The sequence below is a fragment of the Melozone crissalis genome, unplaced genomic scaffold (assembly GCF_028551555.1).
Source record: "Melozone crissalis strain CALT ecotype California unplaced genomic scaffold, PUWL_Pcris_2 ptg000027l_1, whole genome shotgun sequence".
NCBI classification, from domain to species: Eukaryota; Metazoa; Chordata; class Aves; order Passeriformes; family Passerellidae; genus Melozone; species Melozone crissalis.
The window spans coordinates 51,900,032-51,912,590 of record NW_026535805.1 but is presented as its reverse complement, the minus strand read 5'-3'; the positions used below and the strand labels follow the sequence as shown (position 1 = coordinate 51,912,590).

The 12,559-nt window shown below is 45.4% G+C and overlaps 1 protein-coding gene across 1 annotated transcript; it reads right to left on the bottom strand.

Annotated features, from left to right (window-relative positions):
- Positions 1–2,089: 2,089 nt before the first annotated feature.
- OSTM1 (osteoclastogenesis associated transmembrane protein 1) lies at positions 2,090–11,193 on the bottom strand. Its single transcript, XM_054280414.1, has 6 exons — positions 10,864–11,193; positions 7,963–8,077; positions 6,985–7,082; positions 5,845–6,009; positions 4,943–5,108; positions 2,090–4,636 (listed from the first exon to the last, which is right to left on the bottom strand). Exons 1-6 carry the CDS (start codon positions 11,191–11,193, stop codon positions 4,581–4,583), a joined length of 930 nt encoding a protein of 309 aa, XP_054136389.1. The 3' UTR covers positions 2,090–4,580.
- Positions 11,194–12,559: the final 1,366 nt, after the last annotated feature.

The following is a 12,559-nucleotide window of genomic DNA, read 5'->3' as shown; positions in this document are numbered from 1 at the left end:
CCCCATAGCACCAGTTCCCTGGCACCGTCCTTGCCACAGTTCAGAGCAGATGCAGGAGGAAACCAGTTTGGAGCAGCACCAACTTTCCAGCAGAGCACAGCATTGAAGCTGCTGCCATCACAGAAGAAGATGCTGTTCTGACAGCTCCCCAAGCCCACACCCAGTCCAGGGTACAGACCATGCCAGGAACACTTGAAAGGCCAGCAAAGATGCCAGCAACCTCTTCCAAGGGCAGGTGTTTGATACAGCTATCACACACCTGATGGTGGTCACTGATCACATCACCTGTCCTCTTCCTTTCCATGTTATTTTTGTCTTAGATTAGGTTAGGATCTCCAAGACAGAAACTGCACTTCAACTCTCAGCACAACACAAGGCACATAAATCACCCAGGCTGCCTCCAGCAAGTAGCAACGCCCATCACAATGCTGGGAGAAGCAACACTCCAGAGAAGTCTTGCAGAATTTACTGGCTTCGCTCTTCCAATGTAACTTTTCACTCTGGCAAAGATACAGAATGCTCATCCTGAACAAGCTTAATGAAGGTCAGGCTAAAAATGCTTACATCAGTCCCAGAGGAAAAATTCACAATGAAATATGAACAAAAATTGATAAGTTACCCATACATTCTGATTAGGAGTACAGTGATTTTGCTAATCACACAGCTTATCATTCCAGAGGAACTCTATATTCAGGGCATGAAAACTAAGGTAGAAATTAGCAAAAACACAAGATTTGACAGTACTTGATTAACTGGGCAGAAAGCCCCAGAAACAAACATTAGGAAAGTGAAGCCATTTTGTGATTATAGCAGACATTTAATGAAGATGCAGAAAGCAGCCATTACACAAAAAAAAAAAAAAAAAAACAAGAACACCCCCCTCTGTTTGGGTTTTTTTAATGTCCCTTGTTTAACGTTAAACAGGAGTCCTCATTCACCTCAAAACAGAACAGGAGCTTTAAATAACCTTTGAACTAGGATTATTTCGACACCATCACACAATCCAGGTACCTTCCCAGAAGAAGGCAGTTGCTTTTAACTCAGAAGCAAGTTTCTGCTGTCATCCTGCTCCTCACTCCCAGTTCTGACCTGTGCAGGCCCCCCAGCCCAGAGCTCAAGCCCAGCTGCACTGCATGCAGCCATCTCCAGCCCCACTTTGACCAAGAGGCCAGAGCTCCCCCTTCCAGCTCAGCTGCCATCAAGGTCCCATTCATACCCTCTTTTCTCAGCATCTTTCAATCACCTGTGCACTTTAGCAACCTCCCCTGTGTGTTTACAGACCCTCATTTCTGAACCTCTGCTCCACTCATCAATGAAATCCTCTACTCCTCCCACTTGCTCTCTCCTGTGCAGATTCCCTTTCAAGCTCCTCTCCCGAGCATACAGGCAGCTACAACCACACCGACATTGCAGCTCCCCCACCTTCCTGGCCGTCCCTTGCAAGGGACAAGACTAAAACGTGCCTTTACAAATCGCAGCACTGGAGCACAAGGCTCCTGCCGCCAGCGAGACACCCGACTCTCTCTCTCCATGGCGAGGCACTGTGCTGCTGCTTTTCAAGCCCTGCAGCCCAGCAGCGAGCCAACACGGTGCCTGCTGAAGCTCCAAGGGGCTGCTGCAGGCAACCAAAAGCCTCCCCACCAGGACAGCAGGGTACCCCCAGCTGCCTCAGTGCTGCACACCCACCCGTGGAACCCAGACACAGCTAACACGAGCCTCGCATGGACTGCAGGAGGCTCGGACAGAGCTGACACTCCACCCAACAGCAGCGGCCGTTCTCTAACTCAGCACAGCACTGCTTTGAAAAAACCTCTCTGGTGCTGCTGTCCTACAAACAGCATAATGAAGAATAATAAGCAGGTGCTCCTGAACACAAACCCAGAACAGGAGGAGTATAAACTACAGATGAAGCAATTAAGTAACCACGCTGTTCACTGTTTAGTGACAATCTTTATTCGAGCTGACTTTGCACGTTTTGGCGTTTCCTAGTAAGTATAAATAAGAATCAAAGTGCTACCCCCCACAGTAAGAAATCTTTATTTCCACCAAAAAAAAAAAATACAAACAACAGTATGTCAAAGTTTCAAAGTCTATGCTTTTTAATACATATAACACCAAAAAGGAAAAAAAAAAACAAACCAAAAAACAAAATATGAAAGACTAGCAGCAAAAAGAATTCTATTTCTCTTTCAAAAGTCTGTTTGCTTCCACATTTCTCTAGCAAATAGAGTATAAAGAGAATTCAATCAATTTATATATGAAATAGCCTACCAAAAATATAACACTGTGTAAAGAAAGTTTACAGTAGAAAGGCAGGGGGGAAGAAAAAAAAAAGAAGATAGTAGATTTAACATTAAAAATCTCAAGTGTAAACTTTGCTGCTGCTTTAAAATCAAAAACAAAAGTCACATGAGTATTTCCGTTTGGCTTAGGAGCCAGGAAAATAAGAAAAGCTGATTTTTTTAAAGTGCTTAACCACCATATCCAAAAGTAACGACTTTCAGACCTACTTAACATGAATGTGCTCAAAAAGCCACCGCTTACAGTATAAAAGCTGTCATTCTGAAATGCTGCACATACAAACTGGCTTTATCTGCACGAATGAAAGATTCCTTTGAACAGCTCTCAATCATATGATGTCCCAAATCAATGTAATGCTATTAGAGCAGGCAGCTGAGTAAGTACCACAAAATTGAAGTTTAAGAATAATAGATATAAAAAATACTTTTTTTTTCTTAAAAGGCAGCATGCCTCTCCCAGCCAAATGAAGGTACTGTTACACAAGAGAAACACAGTTTTGTATCGATGCTGTAAACTACCTAAAACAAAGCGACTGCTGATAGTAGTTCACATGTTACACAGAGGAAGACAGATACTGCTTTCTGATCAAACACAAAAAGGCAATCATATGGGTGGGACCAGTTACTAACACAGTATTTTACTTATTATTAAATGTACTGCTTAATAAACTTGTTAAACTTGACTTCAAAACCAACAGCATGTCCTAACAGAAGAAAAAGAACAAATTAAAAAAAAATAAAACAAATTATTTGAAGAGCTTTGGTTACACTGTTATATATTTATTTGAGCCTTAGTGCAAAGGAAAAATTCAACATTATAGGCTCCAAGGCAAATCAAATACAACCACTTCATAGGACATTTTGACAGACATCAGGCACAGATTCCAAAAGAAATTTTTTTTTTTTTTTTGCTGTAATGCCCATTCTTTTTTATATCCAGGTTAGAAAATACTTTGAAAAATTGGAGCAAAGGCTCTGGCATTCATTAACCTCAGGTACAGCTATAAATAATTTAAACACTACCACTCTCCCAAATCAGAAATACAACAAACAAACTGAACTGCCACTATTGCTGCAGCCATCAAATTGTGCCCACAATTTGGTGCTGACAGCAGCACCACCCATCCCTGCAGTTATTGCACAAATTTCTCCATCCACTTTGGAGTTCTCCAAGTTGGAATTTGTTTACATCCATCTATTTCACGGGAGTATTATTTTAAAACTATTTCTTGAAAGTCACCAATTCCCAACACAGTATATTCATGTTCTTCAGAACAGTTTTTGAGTAAGAGAACCCACTGGTTCACTCACTGCTAAAACAGATTACCTAGAAAAAACAACTTTTACCTGACAAAGTTCCTGTAAACACCTCTGTCTTAAGCCATAGCAAGCTCTAGACCAGTAAATCCAGCATTTCCAGTGACTCGACTTTACCTCACTTCTCCTCTACAAAACAAAAAACCACTACAACATTAGAATTAAAAAGGAAAGGAAATGGCATAATAAACAGAGAGAGAAACCTTGCTACCCAAGCAGGTATGTAAAATTAGCTTCTGCAAATGTAAGATTTGAAAAGCAACAATTTTAGTGGTTAAAGTGTGCAAAAGACTAAATATGCCACCAGTTTCAGAGAAAACAGAATACTGTAGCCATCAATAATTACTATTCAAGTCCAGCACTGGCAGTTGTGCTGCTTTTGTTGCCATTTTAGATCCTATATATTGCCACTTTCTCTGCGTATTTCGTGCCTCTTTTTTAACAGATGCCAGCAGCATGACTTTTCAGTGGTACAGGACAGATAGGAACTTTTCTGAAGGGTTCCTTCCATCCCAAGTCTGAATATTATGTGGAATTAAAAGTAATATTTCAAGCAGAAACATAAAACATTATTTGAAATTTTGTCTATCAAAATCACCTCAAAAAGATTCAAAATCTCAGGTTTTTGTGAAACAAATATAGGAAAATACCATGCAAGGAAAGTGTAGCTATTCTACCGATGTGAAGTACAAAAGCTTAGGAACAGAAAAACACAGCTTCAGCCTGAGACTGAAAGAAAAAACCACAGATTTTTCAAAACCAGAGTCCATACAGTGTCACACAGCCCTGCCTTGTCATGTTTGTTAATATCCTTGCTTAGAAGTCAGACAGCATTTTGTTTAACTTGTGTTGCTCTGTATCATTACACTAAACCATAATTAACTCCTCTTTTGTGCCGGCCTCATTCCAACACAATTGTACCCACTGTATACCAGCAGCAGCTCTCAGGTTTTGTTTTGCAGCTCAGCTGTATTTTTCTTGGATGTTCACAAGATTGGCATTTGACTGGATGCGCTTGGCTAGAAAGGGAAAAATTATATGAAAATTAAACACAAAGAATTCCACAAAACTAGTCTCTCCACTCCCTCTATTTATCCGACACAGACTTGCAAACAGCTTTCTGTTCCCATCCAGAAACTTTAATGAAAAGATATGGCTGAAGCTCTTTCCTACCCTTCTTCAGGGGACAGCAGCAGACTAATAGTTGCTATTAGCGCCGTCAGCACAGCTGCAGGCAGATCTGGCTGGGCCTCCTCTCCCACAAGAGCCAAGCAAATCCCTGGCACCTCCCAATCCAACAGAGAAATGCCAACACCACCACTTACGCAAAATGAGTATCCGTTTCTTCTGCTTCGAGTGAAGGAAGCTACTAAGATAAAAAACAATCGGTAGGAAGAGGATAAAGGATGAAACTGCAATCACTGGGACTGTATCACTGCAGGGAAGAGAACAGTTGAAAGTCCTGCTCCAAAGCTTCCGAGTGATGTTCATCTAAAAGGAAAACAGAAGCAAACCATGAAAGCAAGCACATGCAAACACTCAGGCCTCAAGACACGCAAGTGTTCAAGTGCCACCTCAGAAAATTGCACTTGAACAGATCTCCCAAAAGCAAGCAAATACCTGGAAAAGTTGAAACAAACTATTTAGATGGAGCCAAGATTTCACATCAAAACTTCTACAAGCTTCAAAAACATAACTGTACTCAGACACATGTCAACACTGCTGCATGCCTGTTTCTCAAGAGCTCACTGATAATCTGTGAGGACAGGGCTAATCCCATACTTTTGAGGAGCATTCCTCCAGCCCAGCCACTGCAACCCCACAATATACCAAAGCTTTTTCCAAACATGTGTTGTCAATGCTGAGGATGCCTAGAAACAGCTGCTGTAATAAGGATTCAATTAACACACCAGCTAGAACAATAGCAGTAAAGCCTCACATTAAAAGCCAGATTAAGAGATTTATTTTTTAAAATCCATCCCCTTCACAGTAAAAAGAAATGAAAGTGCAGCTACTCAAATGGGATGGGTTCAGGAGATCAGTAGCTTCAGTCACACTCCTGTGGCACTGCCCAAGGACAGGACCTCACAGGACAGCCCCACCAAGCACCTCCCACCACGGGACACTGGCCTGCCAAAGGCACTGCTCCCTGCCCAAAGGAAAAAGCAATCCTAGTATGAAAAGCACAAATGGCTCAGATGAATAAAGTGCATTAGCAAACACTTACTGCATCTTCCACGTCAATACACAAGTGTGCAGAGTGAGCAGATTCACCACCTTGCCTGTTCAGCCTCTGCAGGTGGTTATACAGGTCATTCAATTTCGTGTAGGTTTCGTTGCAGTTTTTGCACACTTCTGTGTAGTTATTTGGTGACAGATCGATGCCTTGCCCCTGGGGTTATAAAACTCTGAATGAATGACAGTTTAAAGCATTAAAAAAAAAATTGGTTCAATTTGTTACTGCTGACATTGACAGAGACAGATCGTGCCATACCAAGCGATCATTTCCATCTGTGGCCTTCAGCACTCCATGAATGCAATACAGGACACTTGAAAAGAAAACTACAGTCTCTGAAGATATTTCAACCCAGTAATGGCTGTACCAGCTACCCACTGACCACTGGGTTAAGCTCTAGTTTAATCACTTGAAGTTTTCAATAAGCCAGTCCACACTGCTCCTGACCAAGGCCTATAAAGGCACATTTCTTAGAAAGCATTAATAAAGAAGCAGATAGTTTCCCCAAAGATTATCCCATGCCCACTGAAGTAAACCTATTTTACTTCTGGATGATCCTGAAATCCGTTCAGCTCCGGACTGAAACAGAATATGCAGTTTCTTAAGCTATATAGGGCATTTTCTCTGAAGACAATTACCACATTTATTTCACCAAGGAAGTTGTCTTTGCAATATGGCCAACCTCTAACTATGAGTAATTTTAACAGTCAAAAGAAATGCTACAAGAATTAAAGGTGCCTAGTCCTCCTGAGCTAGTCCATATTATCAAAAGGCTATTTAGAGACTGAATTTCTACATAAAAAAGACAACAATTCTACAAAGCAAGAGCATGCAGACATGCTGGTTTTTACTATGTAATTATCAACTACTGTGAATTCAGAAATTTTGATGTGAAGTAGCATTGCAATTACAGACAAAATGAAGTCAAGGTGAGTATCAATTAGAATTAATTTCAGGCACTGAGTCTGTAAACAACTGCATTTTACCGATCATGGATTTATCTGCCTACAATTCACAAACTCAGCAGCACTTTATTTGCCTAGTCTGCATCTGCAGTTTATTCAGCATAAATAAAATTTCAGTAGCAGTTAGAGGATTTAGTGCTTCTCTTAAATACACAGCATAAGATACCTGAAGATTATGTTCAAAACATGTCAGAGATTTATTGAATAAATCCAGGAATTCTTCTGTAGAATTTGATAATCCCTCACTGTTATTCTTTAAACAATCTGTTGAAAAGAAAGAAAAACATTGGGATATTTTAATTTCTAACATTTCCACAGCCAGCAAGCCCCAGACACTCCACTCCTGCAAAAAGAGCTCTCAGCTATAAAGGATGAGTCTAGTCAACACTGCAGTTTCCTTATCTGCCTGCCACTGATATCTCAGACCTGCTGACCTAACGCTTCCATCAAGAACACATTTCAGAATTAATTGGCCTTGATTAAGTGAAAGATGAAGACTATCATCAAGAGCTTTCTGAAGAGGGGGACTGAATTATCTTTGGACTTCGAGATAAAACAAGACATTACTTTTATTTCCCAGCCTACAAATCTGGCTTTGCCCAGCAACAGTAACAGCCATTTTGTGGAAGCAAAAGCACCAGCAGCAGAGATGAAATGGAGAGCACCCAGGAAACAGCTAGACCATGAACACAATAGTAGAAATCACAGTGTAATTATTATTCTTTAAGAAAAGAGCTGAGCTTTTTACCAGATTTGACAGAGACTCTGGGGCTTTTCTTCTAGTCATGGGCTCAACCCTGTTACTGCTTCCATCCATCCTACCCCACTTCAGGTGCCCTAATCAGCCAGACCTTTAAAAACAACATTATTTGAGGAATTTAGGAGTTCAGCAACAGCACTGTGAAAGCAAGCCAGCATCCTAGGAAATTCTCCTGAAAGTACTAAGCACCATCAGTAGTTTTCTGATGGACTACTGCCCTCAGATTTTGGCCTTTACAAAAGAAAACACTCTTGGAGTGGCTATAGCTCAGGATTTGTGTTATCTACTGGCTGTATTCAAACAAACACACACAATTCTGATCTGTGCAAATTTCAGGGGCTACATCACCACAGTAGCATGAGAGCTACAGAATGAGTCACGTACTTGCGCAGTTGGCTGCCTCCCAGGTTTCATTGAAGAACTCCGAAAGGGTCACAACTATCTGCAGCCTGTCTGAGGTCAAGATGCTTTTGGCACAATTGTGGCTCTCAGAGGAATTCTAGAAATAAAAGGAAACAAAAAAGGAAGTGAAGAAGTGTTAAAAATACAAAAGGAGAATTTTTGAAATGTATTTTACACAAACACATCTAAAACAATCACAACAGATCACATGGATATTTCTGGAAAAGGCAGAGCAGAAGTGATAAAACAAAAGTCTTTTGATTCTCCAATTCATACTGTGAGCAACACAGCTTACAGCACACAATCTCTGCAGGTCTACTAGAGCCACATGCAAGTCAGTCAAAAAAATATGGCAAAAAAATATGGCAAAAAGAAAAGAAAAGAAAAACCAAGCACACAGACCAGACAGGACCTTCTCTGCCAGGTGGCTCATGTTCATCCATTCCTGGGCCACGGCCCGGGGACCAGCTCAAGGCATGTGCAGTCAGAGAGGACAGGGTCATTCTCATTAGACAAAAGGAACAGTTGAGGGAGCTGTACCAGTGGACTGGTCTCAAACAAACCAAACCCAAACAGAAACAGCCTCCAAAACTGCTGCACCAATGTACTCTATGAGCAGCAAACTTCCTCCAGTGCAGCATCACCAGGAACAGAGCCCTCTGTGGAGCAGTGCCTGTGCTCACTCACCCAAGCACATGCCCAGGCCAAGCTCTCACCTCCCCAGACAGCTACCAAGCTCATCTGTCTTAGTGAGCCATTCAATCCACCTCCATCCTCAAAGCAGGCTCTGCCACAACTCTTACCACAACTTATTCTCTGGACCAAGATCATAAAAAACACACAGTGACTGTAAAAGCAGTTGCAGAACAAACAGGAAATATTCTAACCAGAATTCAGATACAGAACCATGACCTCCAGTCAGCTGACTCCTGTGCTCTAGCTCCTGGTGTCTGGCTGCTAAATTGACTTAAGCACTTCTCAAAATTGCCAAAGCTGTCAAAAGCCTCTTTGATGAGTGATGTGGGGCACAGAAAAAAATAATCTCTTTAATGAGAAACTTGCTCCTTACAGTGCTTTACAAGAGATCCAGTTTCTGCCTCACTTAGTTAAAATGGGGAGGGGAGGTTAAATAAGAACTTTCCCTGGAGGCTCAATTGCAGAAGTCAAATATTGCCACATCTGGTAACTCCCACACTTGCCCGCTTTCATTTCTACTAAATTACAGATATGCAAGAATGTTGTTTATGCAGGAAACTCTGGTTGCTTCACAAAGGCTGTGAAGCTTCCTTGCCACCTGGGCTCACAAGTAGGAAAAAGCACTTCACCAATACTGAATCACACAGACCTAAATAATTCCTTAAATAAAGTTTGCCTAATTGATTTTTAATTAGCCTGGTGAGGAGGATTTTATATTTCAGAGCTGTCCAAAACTCCAACTGGCTGCTCCTGTCACACTGCACTCTTTACCACTGTTAAGATAGAAACATCAGACACCTGATTAATTAATTGTAATCAGGGACTGAGGTTGCAAGAGGCCAGCTCCTTTATTTACCTAGTTAGTTAGTCCACACACAGAAGGAAAGCCAACAGAAGTGCCTTCCACGCCACAGAGTGGACAAGTCCTCCCAGGCTGCTAGTACTCAAGCACAGAAGCTGCAACGAGTTCATACATATTCTAAGTACCACAATACATATGGCTACTTAAGCCTAGCCAAAATATCATGGTAAAAGTCCCCAGGAGAATTACACATTCAATTTCTCACTTTCACACCACCTAGTCACTGGTACGAAACAGCTTCCATAAAAGAAACAAATAGACCTCAAGTTTGCAAACTAAATCAAGAGACCACTGGCTACATATTTGCCCTGGAGAGGACAATTACCAAAGGAATATGCACACACTCTTGCAATATAAGCACTGGGGTGTTGAGGGGAAATAGGAAAACAAGCCAAAACTACCCAAAAGCAGCATTGATACTTCTCTAATGACAGGAAACTGCGCACTGAAATGGTTCACAGGCCACTGTGGCACCTATTTATCACCTGGGCTTAAAGAGCAACGGATTTTTTTCATCAATGGCAATTCTAAATCTTGGAATTCAGAAATCCCAAGGCTGAAAGTAGGATCCAGGGTACATACTCCTATAAACTTGCTCTCTGTCCGTTCTCTTACCAGGGCACCCACTTTTAGCCATCATCACAGAACAAAGGCCCTTTCGTCTGATTCACTAATGTCATCCTCACACTACCCAAGGAACTAACTTTTACAATTGGATCAACTCCATGGAGGATGTAAACAGAAGACCCAGCTTCAGTCAAAGTTCTCCCAGCAGTAAGGTGCACTGACCCTGCCAGTGCTCATGCTTTCTACACACTCTCCCATCAGCTTTGGAGGCAAGAACCCCGTGACACGGCTCCTCACAAGACGATGTGTCCCACTCGCCACAGCTTCACAGACCACCAATTTTCTGGGAAGTGCCAGGCAGCCGAGCTCTAGCAGTGCTCCCCATTAGTGCTCATACAACCTGCGAGCCAGGGCACTGCTCCATCAGCAAGAACAGCTCAAGTTTTTCCACTCGCACGGCTTTCTCCGCAGGTGGAGCCGCTTGCCCCGAGCCACGCCGGGGGCGGGCGGCACGGACCGTGCCATAGCACAGCAGCAGGAGGGGCCGGCCCTGGCACCGGCGCTTCCCCAACACCCCCAGCCTCTGCCGAGCCGCCCTGCGCACACCCCAGCGAGGCTCTCAGCCTGCCTGCCCGGGGATCCCACCCGACGTGCTCCGGCACCCAACTCACAGGCCTGGAAGCCTCAAGGAGAGGGGCCAGGCCCCGAGCCCGCCCCGGCAGCCACGCACCCTCCCCCGTCCGGCCCCACGGACGCACCCCGACGGCGCGGGCGATGCTGCCGTACTGTGCGAGCAGGCGGCGGTAGGAGCCGTGGCAGCCCTGGCACAGCCGCACCGGGCGGGCGCGCTGGCCCAGGCAGCCCGTCAGCGCCGCGCTGCCCTCCGCGAAGGCGGCCAGCAGGCTGCGGCACTCAGGCTCCAGCTCGGGCAGGTCGCCGGGCAGCCCCGCGCTCCACAGCTCGTCCGCCAGCTCCTGCGCCAGCTCCAGCGCCGGGGTCTGGCGCGGCCCCGCGGCGGCGGCAAGGCCGAGCAGGGCGAGCGCCAGCGCCGGCAGCGGCGCCCGGCACAGACATCGCGGCGGCGCCATGGCGGCCGCGCCGAGGAACCGGAAGCGCCGCGCCGGGAAAGAGCCGGCCCTCGCCCCGGGGCGCCGCCGCTGATTGGCCGATGAGAGGTGGGGCGGGGAAAGGGGCGGGGAAAGAGGCGGGGCCGACACGGGAGGTCCCGGGGGGCGGGAGCTCATCCCGGAGTCCATCCCGGGGACTCATCCCGGGGACTTATTTATCCCGGAGTGCCATCCCGGAGTCCTTTTCCGAGGACTCAACCCTGAGTCCATGTCGGGGTCCATCCCGGGACACGGCGCTGGTGTGTCCCGAGGGCCGGGAGAGTGTGCGAGCTGTGCTTGTGCCCGCGGCACGGACCTGCTTCGGACGCATCCTGCCCCGCGGTTTCTGTGCCGTGCCTTTCTTCCAGGTGCTCTCTTCACCCGAGAAGAGATTTTAAGAGTATCTGTCGTGTGGGAAGTGACTTTAAAATATGCTCAAATACAGCAACAATTTTAGAGGAAAAAATCCCCCCAAACAGAGAAAGAAATTGTGATGGAGAAATAAACAGCAACTTCCTGCAAACGAAGCATTTCCCGCGATTTACCTGAAGCTGGACACCTTCGTTGGTACCTGGCTCCAAACTTCCCCGTGGCAGACTCTGAATAAAACCACAGCCACCAAAGGAAAACGCTTCTCGGAGCGAGGGGTGAGCCGAGCAGTGGGCAGCCCCTCCCAGGGATGAGGTGCCGGGCTATCCCATTGCTCTGCCTGGCGGGACCTGACCCCGTGCCCGCTCCTTCTCAGCCTCTTCCATGGGCTGCTCCCCGAGGCTGGGGTTTGTAGCGCTTTGGTAAGACACACATCACAGAGATGAAGGGGAGCCCTGCAATTCCATAGCATGGTGCCTTTGGGAATAACAGAGCCAAGCAGGAATGGCCCCATCCGGGTTTTTGCAGCCAATTCAGTGGCAGCAGTGATGGGACACGGGGCTGGCCGGCAGTGTCAGTGCTGTGGCAGTTTTGGCAGCTGCTGGGAGCTCAGGACAGTTGGAAGTGGCTCCCAGAGCAGCCAGGTGTACCCAGCTCCGCCAGCACCGTGTCACCTGGTGCTGCCTTGTGCCAGCCGTGCAGCAAACGTCACGGCGTGGAAATGTCCAAAACAGGTTTGTGAACACACAGAAGTAAAGGTGGTGGTACAGATGCTTATCAACAGGCAAGGAGCACACAACAGAGAGTTGTCCTTCTCTGAGTGTCCTCAATGCCTCAGCTCTGAAGCAATGAATGCTTTTAAAGCAATGAATGAAACAAAGGAAAACCACGTCGTGAGTGGGACACAGATAAATGCGGCAGTGTGGTCAAACACGTACCACGCTCTCTGTACATGCAAATGACCCGGGCAAGGGCCCTG

Bases quoted from the DNA above. Each gene is read 5' to 3' on its own strand.
- OSTM1 (XM_054280414.1), bottom strand. From the start codon at position 11,193: ATGGCGCCGCCGCGATGTCTGTGCCGGGCGCCGCTGCCGGCGCTGGCG. The intron at 6,010-6,984 runs GTATCTTATGCT...TTATAACCCCAG, and splicing joins GTTTTGAACATAATCTTCAG to GGGCAAGGCATCGATCTGTC. The intron at 5,109-5,844 runs GTAAGTGTTTGC...TTTTCCTTTTAG, and splicing joins GTATTGACGTGGAAGATGCA to ATGAACATCACTCGGAAGCT.